The sequence below is a fragment of the Ceratotherium simum genome, chromosome 8 (assembly GCF_057802395.1).
Source record: "Ceratotherium simum simum isolate JZ-2026a chromosome 8, ASM5780239v1, whole genome shotgun sequence".
In the NCBI taxonomy this organism is placed as follows: domain Eukaryota; kingdom Metazoa; phylum Chordata; class Mammalia; order Perissodactyla; family Rhinocerotidae; genus Ceratotherium; species Ceratotherium simum.
In genome coordinates, this window is record NC_141907.1 from 53,977,859 (window position 1) to 53,997,460 (window position 19,602).

Sequence of the window (19,602 nt, forward strand, 5' to 3'; positions counted from 1 at the left end):
TTTTTGTGAGGAACATCAGCCCTGAGCTAACATCCATGCCAATCTTCCTCTTTTTGCTGAGGAAGACTGGCCCTTAGCTAACATCGTGCCCATCTTCCTCCACTTTATGTGGGACGCCACCACAGCATGGCCTGACAAGCGACGCGTCTGTGCGTGCTGGGGATCTGAACCTAGGCTGCCAGCAGTGGAGTGCACGCACTTAACCGCCACGCCATGGGGCTGGCCCCCAGGTGGTAGTTTTTAAGGTAGAACTGTGTGCTCCAATTTTTTAATGTAGATTTCAAGAAATATGACGTCAGAATATCTATTTTGATTTGGATATTATATATGCTTGTCCTATGACTTAGCCATTGTTGATTTTAAGCTTTGGACGCAGTACAAAAGACTACTGTAATGAAGAGAGAACAAGACATGTACCAAGAAGTGTATTTAGGCAGCTGCAGTGATGTAGTGAGCAGTGGATAATTTAAGTGATAACATCTGTCTTATGCTTTGAAATGCCATCCTTGTGTTTCTAAGGGGTCCTTTTGAGGACACATGCTGGACAGGAGGTTAATATTTAGGTTTAGCACTTTCAGTTTGGAAAGTGTCTATCTTGGCTCTCCCAGGTACCTAGATGTCTTGTGAAGGTCTGCATTTTGATGGCACAGCTCTGGTGTTTCATCCAGCAGAGAACACTTTGGGGATTCCTTTCAGTTCACATCCATTACTTTCTTTCTTTTTTTTTTTTTTAAAGATTTTATTTACTTATTTTTTCCCCCCAAAGCCCCAGTAGATAGTTGTATGTCATAGCTGTACATCCTTCTAGTTGCTGTATGTGGGACGCAGCCTCAGCATGGCCGGACAAGCGGTGCGTCGGTGCGCGCCAGGGATCCGAACCTGGGCCGCCAGCAGCGGAGCGCGCGAACTTAACCGCTAAGCCACGGGGCCGGCCCCCATTACTTTCTTTAAGATCCATATTAACAGGTAGCTTCTCCAAGAAGCTTTCCTTCTTAACTCTCTCTTTTCAGATAATTCCTAACCTTCATGTTCCCTTTTCGGTTTGCATGTAGTAGTTTTTGATGCAAAATAACCAGCACCTGGTAGTATTCACTTGTTCATTCTGAATGAATTAAATTTTTTCTCTGGAACTAATGTCAAGTTGCTTGCTTTAAATATATCTTTACTATAGTAAAGAAAAAAAGGGATTTCTTCTGGGAACTATATATATTTGAAAAAAAATACTGAAAAATAAAAATATTCAGGCAGTGATTAAAAGACCCAATTACAATAATAAAAGAACTTATAGTCTTGTTTTATGTAATACTTATGCGTAAATCCTTGACAGTTACATGGTTTTTGAAATTGCACAAATAAGCTGTCGTTAAACACAAACTACAACTATTCTTGCTCAGAACACATAGGATTTTTGTGTGTTTCTTTGGAAATTCTACATAAGAGACAAAGAATATGAAGGGTACAATGAATGGAAAAGCTGGTTTGGAAGAAATTTCTGAAATCTTTAGGTTTAAATTTCTACCTGGCCTGAGTTGACAGACTTGGTAAAGGTATTTCTTTCTTTTTAAAAAAGAGCTCTTAATATTTTGAATGCCTTTTCTTGTCCCTCATTGATTTTTTTCCACATTATGAGCTTTAATAAAAGCTCTTGGATGCATATCTTATCAGAAACAAAAATCAGTTTAAGGGGAAAAAATCATTAAAATTGGCATTTAGTATTACAAGAGAAGCAGGAAAGAAACAGTCGTATGTAATTTATCACTAATATAAAAGAAGATTTAAAGTGGTTTTGCCTGATAGCTTTAGTATCTTTACAATCTTATATAAAGTGTTTGTGAATGTCAAAAGATTTCAGGCTGCTGGAATGGAAGATAAAATACCATTATTATATTTTCATAAGAGTAACTCCATAATGGTAGTTTTTATGAGTCTTAAAAGGATTTCTAAATTTCACAAAAACATTTAAAAAAACTCACACTATGAGTCATTTAAATAATATTTGTTATGACAGTAACTCAGAGATCTAGGACCATGAGGGATAAGGAGCCAAACTCAGGACGTCTAAGATGTAATCCCAAGAAATGTGTATGTATGTGTTTTTTATAGTGAAATTTTTAAAAATTCAACATTTTATTATGAGATAATAGTAGATTCAGATGTAGTTATAATAAATAATATTTATGTACCCTTTACCCAATTTCCCCCAAAGGTAATATCTTACAAAGATGTTGTAAAGGTAACATCTTCAAAACTATAGTACAATTTCATAACCAGGATATTGACATTGATGCTAAAATACAGAGCATTTCCATCACCAGAAGGATTCGTCATGTTGCCCTTTTATAGCCACATCTGCTTCCTCCCATCTTATTCCCTTCTTAATCTCTGGCAACCACTAACCTGTTCTCCCATTCTATAATTTTGTCATTTCAAGAATGTCATAGGGCCGGCCCCGTGGCTTAGCGGTTAAGTGCGCGTGCTCCGCTGCTGGCAGCCCGGGTTCGGATCCCTGGCGTGCACCGACGCACCGCTTGTCCGGCCATGCTGAGGCCGCGTCCCATATACAGCAACTAGAAGGATGTGCAGCTATGACATACAACTATCTACTGGGGCTTTGGGGGAAAAAATAAATAAATAAAAATTAAAAAAAAAAAGAATGTCATAAATTCATATAAATAGAATCAGACAGTATGTACCTTTTTGGATTGGCTTCTTTTACTTAGTGTAGTTCTCTAGAGATTCATCCAAGTTATCTTTATTGTTGCGTAGTATTCCATGGTTATGATGTACCCAAGTTAGTTTAACCATTTACTTGTTCAAGGAAATCTGGGTTATTTTCAGTTTTTGGCTATTATGAATAAAGCTGCTATGAGCATTCATGTATAAGTTTTTTTTTTTTTTTTTTTGCTGAGGAAGATTCATCCTGAGCTAATATCTCTTGCCAATCTTCCTCTATCTTGTTCTTTGTTTTTTGGTACATCCATGCCAATCTTCCTCTATTTTGTATGTGGTATGCCTCCACAGCATGGCTGATGAGTAGAGTAGGTCTGCGCTTGGGATCCAAACCCGTGAACCCTGGCCACCATAGTGGGGCACATAGAACTTTCACCACTTGGCCACGGGGTGGGCACGACCCCTGATAGACAAGTGGTGTAGGTCCGCATCCTGGAACTGAACCTGGGCCGCCGAAGCGGAGCGTGATGAACTTAACCACTAGGCCACCGGAGCTGGCCCCATGTATAAGATTTGTTAGAACACACGTCATCATTTGTCTGGGATAATGCCTAGAAGTGCAATTGCTGGTAGTTGCATGTTTAATTTTTTAAGAAACTACCAAATTGTTTTCCAGAGTGGATATACCATTTTACATTCCCACAGGCAATGTATGAGTGCTTCAGTTTCTCCGTATTCTTGCCAGCCTTTGATTTTGTCATCACTTTTTATTTTAGCCATTCTCATAAGTGTGTAGCAGTATCTCATTGTAGTTTTAAGTTTTATTTCTCTAATTGCTAATGATATTGAACATCTGTTTATGTGCTTATTTGCCATCTTTATATTCTTTTTGGTCAAATGTCTCTTCACATCTTTTCCCCGTTTTCTAAATGGATTGTTTGTTTTTTTCACTGAGTTTTGAGAGTTTTTTATATAGTCAAGAGAACTAGTCCTTTGATATGTGGTGTGCAAATATTTTTTCCCAGTCTGTAGCTTATCTTTTCATCCTCTTAATAGGATGAAATTTCACAGAACGAAAATTTTAATTTTGATGGAGTCCTCTTTATCAGTTTTTCCTCTTATGTATCATGCTTTTGGTGTCAAGTCTAAGAACTCTGCCTAGCCCTAGATGCCAAAGATTTTCTCTTACATTTTTTTCTAAAAGATATAATTCTGTATATCAATTTGGGGATAACTGACATCTTTATGAGGTTGAGTCTTCTAATCCATAAAGATGATTTTTCTCTCGATTTATTTAGATCTTCTTTGATTTCTTTCATCAGTGTTGTGTAGTTTTCAGCATACAAGACCTGTCATAGTTTTATTAGAGCCTAGCAAGGGTGGAAGCATAGGGTCCCCGCTCAGCCTTTGCTAACATGAGTAGGGGTAAGGCCATAGTTTTTTCTGTGGTATTTTGGCTGGAGTAAGGCAATTATTGTCTAAAAGTATTCTATCTTGCTATGCTGATCCTTTCCTGGTCTTTTGCCTAGAGAGAGAGCAGGCTTTTGTGGGGGCTTTTTTTTTTTTTTTTGCTGAGGAAGATTGGCCCTGAGGTAACATATCTTGCCAATTTTCCTTTTTGCTTGAGGAAGATGGTCCTGAGCTAACATCTGTGCCAGTATTCCTCTATTTTGTATATGGGATGCCGCCACAGGATTGCTTGATGAGCAGTATGTAGGTCCACACCAAGGATCCAAATCCACGAACCCCGGGCCACCGAAATGGAGCATGACAACCTAACCACTACGCCACCGGGATGGCCTGTGGGGGTTTTTATTTTCCTGCACCTTTGGGAGTTTTTGGGTTGCTAGCTTCTGCAGCTCCAATTTTGGGATATATGAAGCAAACCCATGGGACTCACCACCATGTTGGTGGGCCTGAGGTCACTAGCCAGTCTAGGCTCTTCTTATATATATAAGTTTGTTTTATATATAATATCTATGGGTTTTAGTTGTATTTAGTGGGAAGTATAGGGAAAAGTACATCCACTCCATCTTCTTGGAAGGTAAAGTCATGGATCCCCTATTGAATATTTATAAAACTATTTTTCTACTACCTTTTTGTCTATTTTTTTCTTTTATCATCTGAAATCCTGACTCCTCTTCCTTCTTCTTGATGAAGAAAAATATTTCCCCAAATTGTATCTTTGATTTTTCCCTCTTCTCATTTTTATATATTCTTTGCAATCTTATTCTTTTTCAGGACTTCGTTATCACCTTATGGGAATGACCCTTATATTTATGGTTTTAGACCCAAGCTTCCTTCAGAAGACCAATCCTTTATTTTCAAATTGTTGATAAATAACTTTATCAGGAGATATATATTCTATCTCATACTCAAAATATAAGCTAACCACTGGTATTCTACTCTTTCTCCATTGTCTCCTATTTCTCTATGAAGTTATCATCCCACTAATTCCTCAGACTTAAAACTTGTATGTTGTATTCAATTCCTCTCACTATTGTGCCTCACATCCAATTGTTAAATTCTGTCAGTTCCGTATTGTAATCTCTTTGATGTATGTTCACTATTTCTAATATTATTTTTACTATTATAAATAGGTTTTTCAATTCTTCACACTTGGACCATTGTAATTTCTTCCTAGTTGATCTCTCTGCTTAAAGACTCTCTCCTCTATTTCATTTTTCACAATATTATCAGATAAAATTTTAAAAAGCAAAGCTTTGACTATGTGTCTTGCATGATTTAATAGATCTTAATGGACTCTTTATACTTGGAAAAGCACAAACTCTTTAACCTAAAACTCATCACTCTTAATTTTGATTATGTTATAATTCACTCAAGGTAGGCATGAGGGATGCAGTGGCCTCAAAGTCTTGGGTTCCTGGGAAATGAAAGGAAGCTAGGATATACTTGAAAAGAGGTAGGGGAGTTGGTCTAGCTGTAGGTAAGGTTGGCCTCATAGGAGTGTGTGAGGCAAGTGGGGTTCCCGAAAGGCCATAACAAATTTGAGCTCATTTGGGCTTGATGGTGATTGGCAGTGTTACGCTGGCAGGTTGTATTAGTCAGGGTTCTCCAGAGAAACAGAACCTGCCTATCTATCTTTCATCTATCTATTTATTTAATTATTATGAGGAATTGACTTATGGGCAATTATGGAGGCTGAGAAGTTCCATGATCTGCCGTCTGCAAACTGGAGACTCAGAAAAGCTGGTAGCGTAATTCTAGTCCAAGACCAAGGGCCTGAGAACTGGACTGCTGGTGGTGTAAATCTTAGTCCGAGGGCAGAATACCAATGTTTCAGTCAGGCAGAGAGAGAGAATTCACCCTTCCTCTGTCATTTGGTTCTATGCAGGCCTTCAATGGATTGGGTTATGTCCACCCAGATTGGGGAGGGCAATCAGCTTTATTCAGTTCACCAATTCAAATGCTAATGTCTTCTGGAAACATTCTCACAGACACATCTAGAAATAACGTTTAACCAGATATCTGGGCATCCTGTGGCCCAGTCGAGTTGACACACAAAATTAACCATTACACAAACGTATTCCAACCTCAGAGGGATGATGCTGGATATCAATCAGGACTGTAGTGTCTGAGTTCCAGGTATTCAATCCCATGGGTAAAAGACCCCAACGATTTTATGGGGAGGTGGCAAGAGCTAGCCTAGCTATTATGACCCCAGCTTAAAGGACTGAGTTTCTGAGAAGAATTTCAGTTTTAGCAGGGAATGAGAATGCAGAACCACACATTGCTAAAATAGAGATAGTTGTATAAAACTATTTAAAATGGAGAAGCAGATTGAGAATTCAGTCAAGTAGTGTCAAGACAAGGATATGATGAAGAGAGCGTATGGCAGAAGTTCAGGATTCATCCCAGGTATATTGGACCTAAATTGGCACGGTGAATTTAGAACTCCACTGAATAAAATCTATTGGGGTCTTGCCTACTAATAGCCTATCTATTTGGTCTGAAATATCAGAGAGTTTTTCTGTGTCTAGAACTGAGTCACTCCTGATGGATCTACCAAGTAGTCCGGGCAATTAACTGAATTGGCCTCCTAGATGGAGTATTTTAGTATTAATCATTTAAAATTAGTGCCTGACTATCAAAATAACTATTATAAAATTATAATGGTTTTTCCTCTTATAGAGATTAGAAAATTAAGAACAATTAGTTTGGTTGGCCATTCTTAGTTCATGGATATTTTTGTGGAAGTATGTCTTGTGTGCCCTATTGATAGTGTGTTCTTTAATGTAATGACTATCTATTAATATTTAAACTCTCAAAGTATCTGGACTGTGTCTAATACATAGTTGTATTATTCAATAATATATACTTCAAACTCTAAGCTCAAGAATCCATTTGAAAAATACTTAAAGAAATATTCTTTTAAGTAAATTCCTGGCGTTATTAAAAGACATATTTCAAAATGTCAGGAATAGTGCTCCACATCTCTCAGGAGACTTAGCAACATTTTCTCTGGAAATAAGTCAAGTATCAGGAAACAAGAGTGTCTGAGGAGCCAAAAGATATATCGAAAAATCAATACACTAAAGCTTAAATACTTGATAAGAAGGCCCAGCACACCCTCATTCAAAAACTGTTTGCTTTTCTAATTTTTATATATAAATTACTGAAAAATATTTAAAAGGAATTTGAAGAAGGTAGAAGAAAGAACATAGGGAAAATAGAAGTGACAGCAGGATCTCTGCTTGACATTAAAGTATGAGAAAGAAATAAAATATAAAGAACAAATATGACAGCTCAAAAACCCAAATGTTGGGGTCATTTGATGAAGGCGCCAATAACCCTACATTTCCCTAAATGCCCGGAGGGCACGACAATATCCACTGTATATTAGTGGATGTCCATAGCGATGTCAGAAAAGTAGGTGGTAAGTTTGAGACAGATTTTTGTAAAAATATAATTTTAAGGAGACTTTTTATATTTTGTTAAATGGATAAAATATAAACTATTCAGAAAATTTGCCTATTTAGAAAGATTTAATTCCAAGAAATTGTCAATGATTAAGGTTTACACTACTTAGAATATTTTAAGAATGATTTTTTGCTGATAAAACAGGTTTGTAGAGCTGAAGATTGGCTCTTATTAAGAAAGGACACTCTGGGCAATAATATGCTTTTAAACAATGTCCTCTAGGATTTATCAAAGAATGATTGGTTAAGTTAGTAGCTTAAAGCATAGTATAAATGAAGCCATGCATTGTCTCAGGGTCAAGCCACATGAAAAAGGTGTGTTTTACTAACATGATTCATACCTCAGTGCTGGCCAGCTGCTCACAAATGAGTGCTAGGCCAGAGCTTCATTCTTCTTGTAAAACTCTTGAGAGTGGGTCAGGATCATCATCCTCATGTATGTAGGTCTATGTTATTATTATTTCTATTGCTTCTACATAATTTGGGTTTTTATTTTAACCAATTATGATTTAGCATAGGTATTTAAAATATTTTTCATGCTTATTCAATAGATGGGTAAGTGTACCAGTGTATACAAAGCAATTTTGAGTAGGAAATGATTATTATTTTTTAAAACAAATCACAGTCATACCCTTAAATATGCCAATTAAAGTTATGAGCATTCAACTTTGTTAGGCATTTCATATAAATCCTTCACTTTAGCTTATGAGGCATTTCTTTGCTTTTACAAGGAATGACTTGGATTTTTCCTTCCAGAGCTTCAGGAGAGCACCGTGTGATCATCCTTGCAGTTGTGTAGTTGGTACATCTAATCTAGTGTTCAATTTCTTCTTAGCTCTTGGCTTGATAGTTTATGGCAGTGATAGTCAAGTGCATCATGCTGTGAGGTCAGCTTGTTTGGTGAGATATCACTTGCATTGCTTTACTTGTTCTTTTCTTTCTTTCTTTTTTATTTTGCATTAAAGTTTGAATTACATAAACATTAAATATCATATGTATGTTCTGTTTTGATTGTTAGGCTATAAAGTAACGAGATCATGTAAGCAGTTATATCATAAAATAATAAGGAAAATTGATTTTGTTAACTAATTTTAACTATTGAGGTTATCTCTATTTTAAAGGAATGTGATATTGTTTAATCACAAGTGAATATAAATTTGGGGGTTTGAGAATGCATAAAAACTTTCTCCACTGAAGTCAATGCTATTAGGTTAAGGAATTTGCCTTTATGAGAGATTTTTCAGGAAATAATTCCTTCATAGGCAGGCAAAAACTACCATCAATGGTTTTTCTAGGTTTTATGCTCACTAGTCAGTTTGAAAATCTTCTGATCTACTGAGCTTTAGAATTGATGGAGAAAACATTGATCTCTCATGATCTCTCAAGAATACATTCCACAAATACTGGTTTTGTTAGTACCTTGGAAGGTAGTAGCACTGTCATTTTTCATGGAATTCGGGAGTGAGTGGAAGATGAAATTACACATTATGTTCATGGCTCTCAATAACTGAAGCACTCTTTATATCCTAAATCTGGGTGTGGTGATGTCTACTAGTAGTATACATGGGCCACACTTGCCATCAGGCCTCCTCTGTTGGAATTCTGGAAGAGAATTAAGCTCTAAAGTCCTAGGGGCCTTCATTTTTATGAAATGAATGAACTTCTCTCTTATGCATCTGGAATAGTACTAACTATGTATCATCCTTGGAAGAACTGAAAACATAGTCATTTATACCATTTTATTTAAAGGCTTAATTCTTTTGTGGAACTTCAGTTGAGAAAGGCTATATATATTCTCTCCTATTCTGGTTCTCAGTTGCAGCTTTGGTGTTATGGAATTCGTTAATTCACCCAACAACTGTTTACTGCTATATGCCAGGCCCTGTGCTAGGCTCTGAACATATAATGGTGAGGAAAAATAGATATGGCCTCTGCTCTAATGGAGATTAAGATCTGATGGGAGAGACAGTCACTAATGAAATAATCACCTTAGTGAATATATAATTAAACCCTGAGAAAGTGCTCTGACGGAAAGGAACGGCTTCTTTGTGAGCTATGTCAAAGGAACTCGACCTTGACTGGGATTGCTCTCCAAAAGTAGTGACAAGGGTGTAGAGGCCAGTGGACTGAGAAACACAGGGCTTTGGGCATGTTGTTGACAAAAACAGTTTTCAGCTGTTCTCATCTAGCAGTTTGCAGTCACTGCTTGATTTTACCAAATGACGACAGTATTAGGTCCAATCCACATCACACTGTTTATACTAAATAAACTTAAAATATATTTTGAAATGATGATACTCATTGTGCCTTTCATTTCATATATAGTAACTCAGTGTGAGCTTTACTGTATGTAGACTTTTTGTTGAGAGGGACAATATTCTTTTTTTCTTGGAATTCCCCATAGTGCCTAGCAAAGCGTTTCTACAAGTACTTCATAATTATTAAAATTAATATTTCATAATATTTGATTTTAACTCCTCTCATGAATTTTTTAAGTTATATGTGGATTTACATCCTTTCTTCATTGATGTTAAAACTGAGGACAGAGTTTAAAAGATTTGGATTTGGAATGGTTGACTACAGATTTAAAAAAAGATGTAGATTTTTTTTTCACTAGGAAGTTTAAACCAGCAGCTTAAGCAGATTTTTAGTGCAGCTGTCAATTCCAATCTGATTCATAAGATAGTGTAGAGAATGCACAGTGCACTTAGAATCAGAAGATATGGGTTCAAATCTTAGGTCTGCCTGTTCTTTATTTTATAACTTTGGATGAATGACTTCTCTTCATTGAATCTTCCTAACCTGTAAATGATGGAACCAGACCAAAGATCTCCAAAGTCTTTTCCAAGTCTAAAGTCTTCTAGATGTCCACTATGCAATGAATTTTCATGCATTTGATCTGGACCAGAAAGCAGTAACTCATTTTCACTATTCCTAATTTTGCCATTGATCTAGGATTAATAATTTAACACACACGGCAGTTATAGAGAATACAAATTCTGAGCAGAAATTCTGTGAGATTTTGATTTTTGGTTGTGATGATCCATGGCAAATTTTAAAAGAATTATCGAATAATACCCTTTTTAGATTCTCATTTCATTATCATTTGGTATGTGCATAGGAAAAAAAAGTGAATTTATAATATTAGCATAAACAAAAAATAACTAGTAAGGTAGAATTTTATCCAAATTTCCTGGGCCATAGTCAGCATTCAGTCAGTATTTATTCAATAAATGAATAAATAAATTAAGCCAATAATAGATGATTTAAAAATTTTCTTGATTCTGATTTAGTATTATAACTAAGAGTTATATAAAGCAATTTTCCTAGGGTAGGTGTAATTATTAAGTGCTGAAATGTTAATGGATATTTTAGTTGATTAACTTTCTATTTCTACAAGAGCAATAATTTTTATCCCTTGGTTCAACTGCCACTGATTTACTTCATCCCTGAGGCTTGTCGAATCTCTTTAAATGGGCTATTGCCCTGTTTTGAATCGATACATAAAAAGCACATAGGTATGCTTCCTAAGATTCAGGTGGCTGCACAGTGAACATCCAAGTACACAATTATCAGGAGAATAACCATGAGGGCTGGGAAAATATTCCTTTGCACAGTGTACATATAGAAGAAAGTATATTGATTACTATTTATTGAGTGCTTGTTCTGTGCCAGGCACTGCGCTAAGGGCTTTAGATGTATATGCTCATGGTGTTTTTTTCAGAAAAAAACACCATGAAGTATATGAACCATAATCTCCTTTTTAAAGATGAAGAAGCTAAGGCTCTGTGAGATGAAGGGATTTGCTTTGGGTGGGGGTTGTGGGGGTGGGGAGAGGGAGGGTAAAGGTAGTACTATTTTAATAAAAATAATAGTACATTATATATAATAGTAGTAATATATATATATAGGTGACTTGCAAATTTACAATCTATAAGACACACATTTTGAGTGTTTTTGTTCTCCTGATGAAAACTCAACTATTAATGACACTTACTCTGTATTAGTCCTATTTCTTTAAGAGCTTTGTATGTATTAGGTCTTTGAAATACTCACAACAACCATATGAAGTATTTCTTATTACTGTCATCATCCTCATGATGCGATGGTTAGACTGAGGCACAGAAATGTTAAGTAGTTTTTCCAAAGTCACACAGCTAATTTGTCGAGGACCTGGGATTCATATCTCATAGCAGGACCCATGACCTTACCCACTATGCTATATCCCCTCTTTCTAAGAACAATAACATAGGAACACTAGTGCTATATACAGTCATTCGTTGTAGCTAATAGCACTGGCCAGTGATGTCTAAGCCACAGCTGTAGAAAGTAGTGACTTTTTCCTCTGTGTTAAGCAGCTTGAGTGAAAATGAAGGCTCTAAGCAACTGAACTAACCAGGTAGTATAGGAAGGTCAGACTATTCAATAAGGTACTGTGACAGCAACCTTGACTACCTAAGTAAGCTCTTTGTAGATCCCTAAGCCAGAGACCCATTTATGTGGTGACCAATGAAGACTCACAATCCCTTTCAGTAGGAGGTGTCTTGAATCAGTAGGAACTTTGTGTTAACTCATTTCATTGTGGTTTTGGAGGACTGCCCCACTTGGCTGCTAAATTTGATCCTGCACCTGTGAACCTGGTTTCACAAGGCATCTAGCTTCTAATGAGAGGTGAAGAAGGAGGGAGAGGAAGTTTCTAAGCAACAGGTAGAGGCTAAGACAATATTGAAACACCATCCATCCTTCCTTAAGTGTCTTACATTTAACAGTCACTGCCTTTCATAAAATTGTAGGATGGGATTGTAGTGAATAAACTACTGAGAAAAACCACAAATCTGGAAAAGACCCCCAGAAAGTCTGTTTTCCTAGGATCCTACATAACGTTCTTAAAGTTTGGAGGAATACTGGGAATATAATGCTTTTTCTTTACTACGTGAGCTCATGTTTTTAGCAGATGAGTTTCCAAAAATGTATCTTCGGTGGCAAATTCTCTATAAATTGGAGAGCTCTTTGTTTCTCTTTGTTCTTTCGAGGTCACCACACATGGGACAAGCTGTGTGAGAAGGAAGGTTCTAAGAGAAAGCGTCTGATATAACCCAAGGAGAATCACATTTCAACAACGTGATGGCTTCTTATCCAGGAGAAGCATGTTTAGGTTTTGCTTTTTGATCCTTTTGATGTTCCATGCAAATAAACCTTTGGCCTAGATTTTTTGTTTTTCATAAACGTTTAGTCCTTTTAGTCCTTCTTGTAGGGATAGGGATACTTTTCTGCCCTTGGTCAAATTTGTTGTACCAGAGAACTGATAGCCTAGCTTAGCTGTGCCAGGTATTGGCTCTACTTTTATCAACACCAGAGAGACACTCATTATCCTGGGAATGGAGGGATGTTTATCCTGACATTTTAGAAGCTGTCTTTCACAATATTGTTAGGTGACCAAGAATTGGTCATAAGAGTGAGAGAGACAAAGTCCATTTAAGGGCTATCAAAAAGTAAGTTTGATGTTAAAGAGATTCAAACTCAATTCTGGAATTTAGGAGTATTGATTCTTCTTTTTTTTTTCCTGAGGAAGATTAGCCCTGAGCAAACATCTGTTGCCAATCTTCCTCTATTTGCTTGAGGAAGATTTGCCCTGAGCTAACATCTGTGCCAATCCTCTTCTATTTTGTAGAGACACTGCCACAGCATGGCTGACGAGTGGTGTAGGTCTGCACCTGGGATTCAAACCTGCAAACCTGGGCTGCTGAAGCGGAGCATGCAAACTTAACCACTAGGCCACAGGGCCGGCCCCTATGAGTGTAGATTCTTGAGACACCCAAAAGAACTGAGGGAGAAATCATGACCCACAGAAGGAGCCACAGAACAAGAGTTTAAGAGTTTAAGGCTGCCTTGTTTTGCAAAGAAATGTTATTTGGGACCCTAATGACTTTTTTTTTTAAACTCTATCATCACATAATGTTTAATTCCAAGAATACAAGGATGATATTATATCAGGAAGTTGATTAATGTGGACCTTGATTATTTTTAACAGTGGTTAAAAACGATTATCATTGTCTATGAAATGATATTTAAAGAGAGAAGTGCTGTTTTCATTTACACAAAAAAACCATATTCAAATTAAAAGATGAAAATCATTCTCTATCATACATCAAAAGGCTTACCTGAAAATTTAAATGAAGAAGAATTTATATGTAAAGACCCAGTTTCACCCTTTAGCTTCTCACGTAAAGTGGTTTCAATTCTATCCCCAAATTTTGCTGCATTATTTTTATAACAGGATTTAAACTTCAGCACAGCATGTATTATCACTTTCCCTTTGGCTCGGCTGCAGAACAGAAACAGACAAATAAATTACGCTTTTATTACTGAGCTCCCATCGCTCTTAGTGGAGTCATTCTATCCTGTGTTAAGCAAAGCTCCTGGCAGCTGTTCCAGTTCCTCCCAACAGAGTGGAAATGGCACTTTATGGACATAGTGAACAGTAAAGAAAGTGTAGTTTAGACTCAGGGGGACTGAGTTTGTATTCTAGATTCACCGTTTGCCTACTCCTTGACTACAGCAAGCTGTTGGCATTCTCTGTACTTAAATTTCCTCCTCTCTATAATGGGCATATAATGTTATTTACCGGGTTATTGTAAACACCATATAAGATAATGTATATGGAGATATTTTTAAAATTTGAGAGTGCTGTACCAAGATTATTTATTTATTTATTTTTGCTGAGGAAGATTTGCCCTGAGCTAACATCTGTTGCTAGTCTTCCTCTTTTTGTATGTGAGCCAATGCCACAGCATGGCCACTGACAGATGAGTGGTGTAGGTCTGTGCCTGGGAACCCAATCAGGGCTGTTGAAGCTGACTGTGGTGAACTTAACCACTAGGCCACTGGGGCTGGCCCTGTGCAAAAATTATTTATTAATATAAATGTATATATGTAGTATAAATCCACTATGGACTCTGTAAGAAGGGCCAATAGAATGAAATGTAACGGGTAAGATGAAAGAATTGTTTATTATCTTGTTTTTTTTTTTTTTTTTTAGTGGAGGCACAATTTGCAATAGTGGGCCACTTCTCTCTCATCTGTTGGAAATCATGACTAAGCAAAAACATTAGATTGGATTTATTTTATTTGTAATTCTGACTTGAAGATGCAAATGTATAAACCAGAAATTTTAAAAGGGGGTAACTACTACTGACTTGGTGGAATGTCTACTCTGCTCTACCCTCTGTTCCTGTGCCTCCTCACGTATTCCTAGGCATTTCTCTGCATGTGTGCATTTGAAAATCTACAACAATCCCAGAGCTCTATGTGATTCAAGAAAGATCCTGAAAACATCCACTTCCAAACCTCCATAACACTCATGAACAAACACATAAACCGTGGCCAAGATCCAAAATTTTCTGAGTAATTATAAAGCCCTATTATTTCAATTCTTTTTTTCCAAGACAATTCTAAATAAATAGATTAGCTAATTTCTATATAACTCCTTATTACTTTATGTTTTAGGGTGTATGTATACCAGATGTTCTTCCTTTGAGTACTATACATGTATTATTTTTATTTGCTTTGTATAGTGTTAAGCCTTTAGTGATTGCGTATCAGTTTATTAAGTATTCTTACCTCTTCTGCTTTTGTGCAGGTACACTGCTAATCTATTCTTGTCTGATCTATAGGGACAATCCTTTATTCCTTATGGAATAGGCAAGACGTCACATTACTCTGTTTATTTTAAAGATTTTGTTAAACCATAGATGTCACTCTGAGCTTTTCTCCTGGGTCAAATAACAATCTAAAACTAAAGTAAATGTAGACATATGGATTTAATATGACATCATTTGGGTTCATATGATCTTCTTTTCTACTGAAAACAGGAACTAAAAGTTATTTTAATTTTACCTTCTCTTGACTCATAAAATAATCTTTAGTTTGATATGACAAATGCCTGTAATTCTTTGCCACAAGCAGTTTTCCTTTCCGTTCCTGAACTTTCAATTGATTGGTTCATTCATTCATTCATTCAACAAATGTGTATTTGTTCAGGCAATATGACAGACAGAGTTCTAGGTACCAGAGTTGTATCAGCTATCAGCATATAAGACCACAAAGTCTCTGTTCTCATGCTAGTAGGAGAGACAGATAAACAAGAAAACAAATAAATAAAATAATCTTCAAGGTACTTGCTATGAAGAAAATAGAGCAATGACTTGAATGGTAGAGGTGGGAACATGATAGACAGCTTCAGGGAAGGCCTCTTTGAAGTAAGACCCTAATGACAAGGAGTGAGTGATGCTAAAACCTGAGGAAGGAATGTTCCAGAAAGAAGGAATGTCAAGTGCAAAGGTCCTGACCGAGATAGCCTTAACATTCACTTAAGTTTTATTAAATGTTAGACAGCTTCTTCCTGACTCTAGGCCTCTGGTGTTCTTTTTGTTACAACATTTACTTTAGAAAACTTGTAATTGTGAATCCTTTCTTGGCCCCTTTGAACTATATGTAAATCTTTAAAAGCCTCTTGCCAGTTTTACAACCCTAGAAATGTCTTTCTCAAGGACCTGAAAGCCATCTCTTTGAAATGTAAACATCAAAGGAGATAGCGCCTCTATCTCTCAATTTCCATGGGAGGGTGGAAGCTTAACTTTGGTGGGCACCTTGCTCCAAGTTGCAAAGCTGTCTCCTCTCATGAAGATCTGAGAAGTTTATTTTTCTTTGGGCAAAGCAAATTAGCAAACACAGATGGCCTAAGATCTTTCTCTCACCCCAGCCTTTAAAAACCTTATCACCCTTTGTTTTGGGGAGTTAAGACATAGTTCTGGCTTCTCTACTCTATTGCAATAGCCTTGAACAAAGTCTTGACTGTCCGTTTAACTTTGTCAGGTGCAATTTATGCTTTGACAACCCTGTGGTGGGAACAATTTTGGCATGTTTATTGTAAGAATAGTAGCAGGTTAGTGTGGTTATAAACTCATGAGTGAGGATGATGGTATGAGATGAGGTCAGAGGCAGAGCCAGATCAGGTAGGGTTAGGTGGACTATATAAGGAATTTGGAATTTGTGGGAAACTGTCAGAGGATATTAAGTAGGGGGATGATGTGTTCTTCCAATTCACTTTGAGTGTGGAGAATGGATTGTAGTGGAGCAGGAGTGAAAGATGAAGGTTACACAAGTTGATGTAATAATCTAGACAGGACTGCTTGGAGTCAAACTACAGCTTTATTATTTATTAAATGTGTGACCTTGGCAAGTCACTTAACCTACCTTTGCTTCAGTTTCCTCATCTGTAAAATGGAAAACTAATATATACCTACCATACAGGGTTGTTATCAGGTTAAATAAGTTAGTATAAATAAAGTTCTCTGGAGCTACTACTTAAGAGCATGGATTATTTAAAAATAAACCAAGAAAATAAAATAGCACAAGTTCTAGTTTTAGGCAGAGGCAGATTCCAGTGTTTGGATGAACATCTTCACTGCTAGACAGTAGCTATAGAATTGGATTTCTAGAAGAGCCAGGAAGGTAATGTAAAGAGTGAAGCTGGTTGGGTATAAGTACATATGCACACATTGTGTGAGTGTTAGGGACTGCTACAAACTGTGCAGCCTCAGTTTTAGCCTGTTGTTACCGTGTGGGAATGTGGGCTCCGAATTGTCAGATCTTTTGATTTCTCAACACATTCTGAGAATTCTGTTTTTCGTGTGAAATTTCCCAACTTTTACATTTAGTCCACAACTCTAAGCTAGATTTGGGCCATTAGCTACTAGTTTGCCACTCCCGGGTCAGACATCCTGTACACTGCTCTCTGGTATTACCCATTCTTTTCTTATATTGAAATGATCTCCTGATTCTAGATTTTCTTTTTGACTTTGTACCCTCAAATAAAAAACAATCCATTCAACTTTTCCTTAATACTCACACTTAGCCACAATTCTTGGTTCTGGTTTAATAATTTCCCAACAGACATTGAATACCTTCTTCCACATTTGAAAATGCTAGCGGTTTTGAAACTCCAATTTCAAATTTATTTCGATCTTTCAAATGTATACCAAACAAAGATATTCTCTTGAGTATGAGATATGAAGGCAAAGCACAAAAGTTTTCCTCTGTGCCTCTCAGGCTATTTTACGTACCTTACTTGGACAACATGAGATTTGACATACTGTCCTCTCAGTTTCGATCCATGAAATGTTTCATTTATCTGTTAAAAAGTAAAATGAATAATGACTTTTTTTTTCTTTTTTTATTTTTAAGTTTTCATTGTGGAGAACTTCAAATATAAGTGAAAACAAATAGAATAGTATAATGAACCCCACGTACCCACCATTCAGCTTCACCAATTATCAGTAAATAGCCAAACCAGTTTTCATTTTACTACCACCCACATCCTAGGAATTAAATAATTCCTTAATATGGTCAAATACCTAGTATTAAAATTTCTCTAGATCATGACCCATTTAAGAAAATGATGCAACATGTGTTAAACATGTGTCTTTTTGAAAATTATCTTTACACTAGCTCAATTCATTCACACATATTCTTAAATCAATAAATTACGTGGCAAGGTGAGGCAAAAATATTTGCTTTCTAACAGTAACATGATAGGGCAGAATATTTATTCTGAAGAGGTGAATTCAAAGGACCTACTGATAGTTTGTCTTCCATGTTCAGCTTTTTATTGAACATCAGTGCCATAAAACTTAACAGAAATGTCCCCAGGAGGAGGACATATTTCTTTCTTTCTTCTTCTTCTTTTTTTTTTTGTACTATGAGAGCCCCCTTTCATGCCTGGACTGCAAACCATTTTCTTTGCTCTTTCAGTTATACCCTGCTGATAGGTTCAAAGCAGGATACATAGAAGTCTCTTAGAGAAGTTTTATGTAAAAATCACTTTCTCAGCTGCTCCTGATCTCAACCTAATAGATGATTTCCCACAGTAGGACCTTCATAGAGCACCAGACAGCAGATTGCACTGCCCAGGACTTGTAGTTTGGCAAAGACAGGCCTTCAAAAATAGTGACTCATTATTGGAATTGCAAAGACTTAATTTATATTTTTCCTCTTGCTCCAAAGCAATTGGAATGTGTTCATTTATTCAATAAATTTCTATTGAAATAAAACTATGAAGATATTAGATAGATCCATACTTTCTTGGAGATTCAATGGAGGAAACAGATAATGAGCAGACCAAGAAATAAATATATAAGTATGATAATTTGAGATAGTGTTAGATGATATAAAAAATGTAAAATAAAGTAATATGATGGAGTGATTCAGGGGACAGTATTTGAATGATCAAATAAGGCCTTTTTGAAGAGATGACATTTGAGTGAGACCTGAAAGATGAAAAGTTGACAATCAAAGGGAGAAGAGTATTCTAGATAGAGGGAATACCAGGTGCTATGGTCCTAGGTAAGAATAAGATTGGTATGTTTGAGGGATAGAAGCAAATTTGTTGTGACTCAAATAACATGAGAAAGGGAGAGAGTGTATAAGTTGAGGTTGCCCAGGTAGGTAGGGACGAGATTACAGAGAGTGTTGTTGGCCATGGTAAGGGGTTTGGATGTTATTCATAAATACAGTGAAGGGAGAAATCCTGACAAGATGGTACCTAAACTATACTGTATTTTTCTTCTATTCCCAATTCCAATATATCTGCCTCTCCTGGGGACAAGTGGGATTGGGTTTTATGGGAACCTGGAAACAGGGAGGTGATGAGGAATTTCCTTTTCCACAAGTCAGGGAAGAACCTAGAGAAAAGTCTGAGAGCCCTGTGCAAGGACAGAATAACAACAGGCCTTGGGAAGAGCCTGGCCAACAGCTCTGTGGAAGCCCAGGGATAAAGCTGACAGAGGACCATGTGAGTGGGTTTCCATGGCCCCACCGAGGCCAAGAAGGAACTGCAAGTGGGGGCTGAAGCCTCCTTGCTCCTGAGGCGAGGCTGACAGGGGGCTGAAAATGAGGAGCTAGAAGACTCCCTCCTGGGGACTTGGTATGAGGA

At 36.8% G+C, this 19,602-nt stretch overlaps 1 protein-coding gene across 2 annotated transcripts in view; it reads right to left on the reverse strand.

The window, feature by feature from the left end:
• LOC101400481 (transmembrane protease serine 11C-like) overlaps positions 1–19,602 on the reverse strand; it is a 61,158-nt gene that overhangs the window by 14,491 nt on the left and 27,065 nt on the right. For both annotated transcript variants that reach the window (XM_004419110.2, XM_087434694.1), the window contains exons 4-5: positions 17,735–17,802; positions 13,772–13,935 (exon numbers count right to left, since the gene is read on the reverse strand). In XM_004419110.2, coding sequence (XP_004419167.2) covers positions 13,772–13,935; positions 17,735–17,802 — 232 coding nt within the window. The remainder of the gene's footprint in view (positions 1–13,771; positions 13,936–17,734; positions 17,803–19,602) is intronic.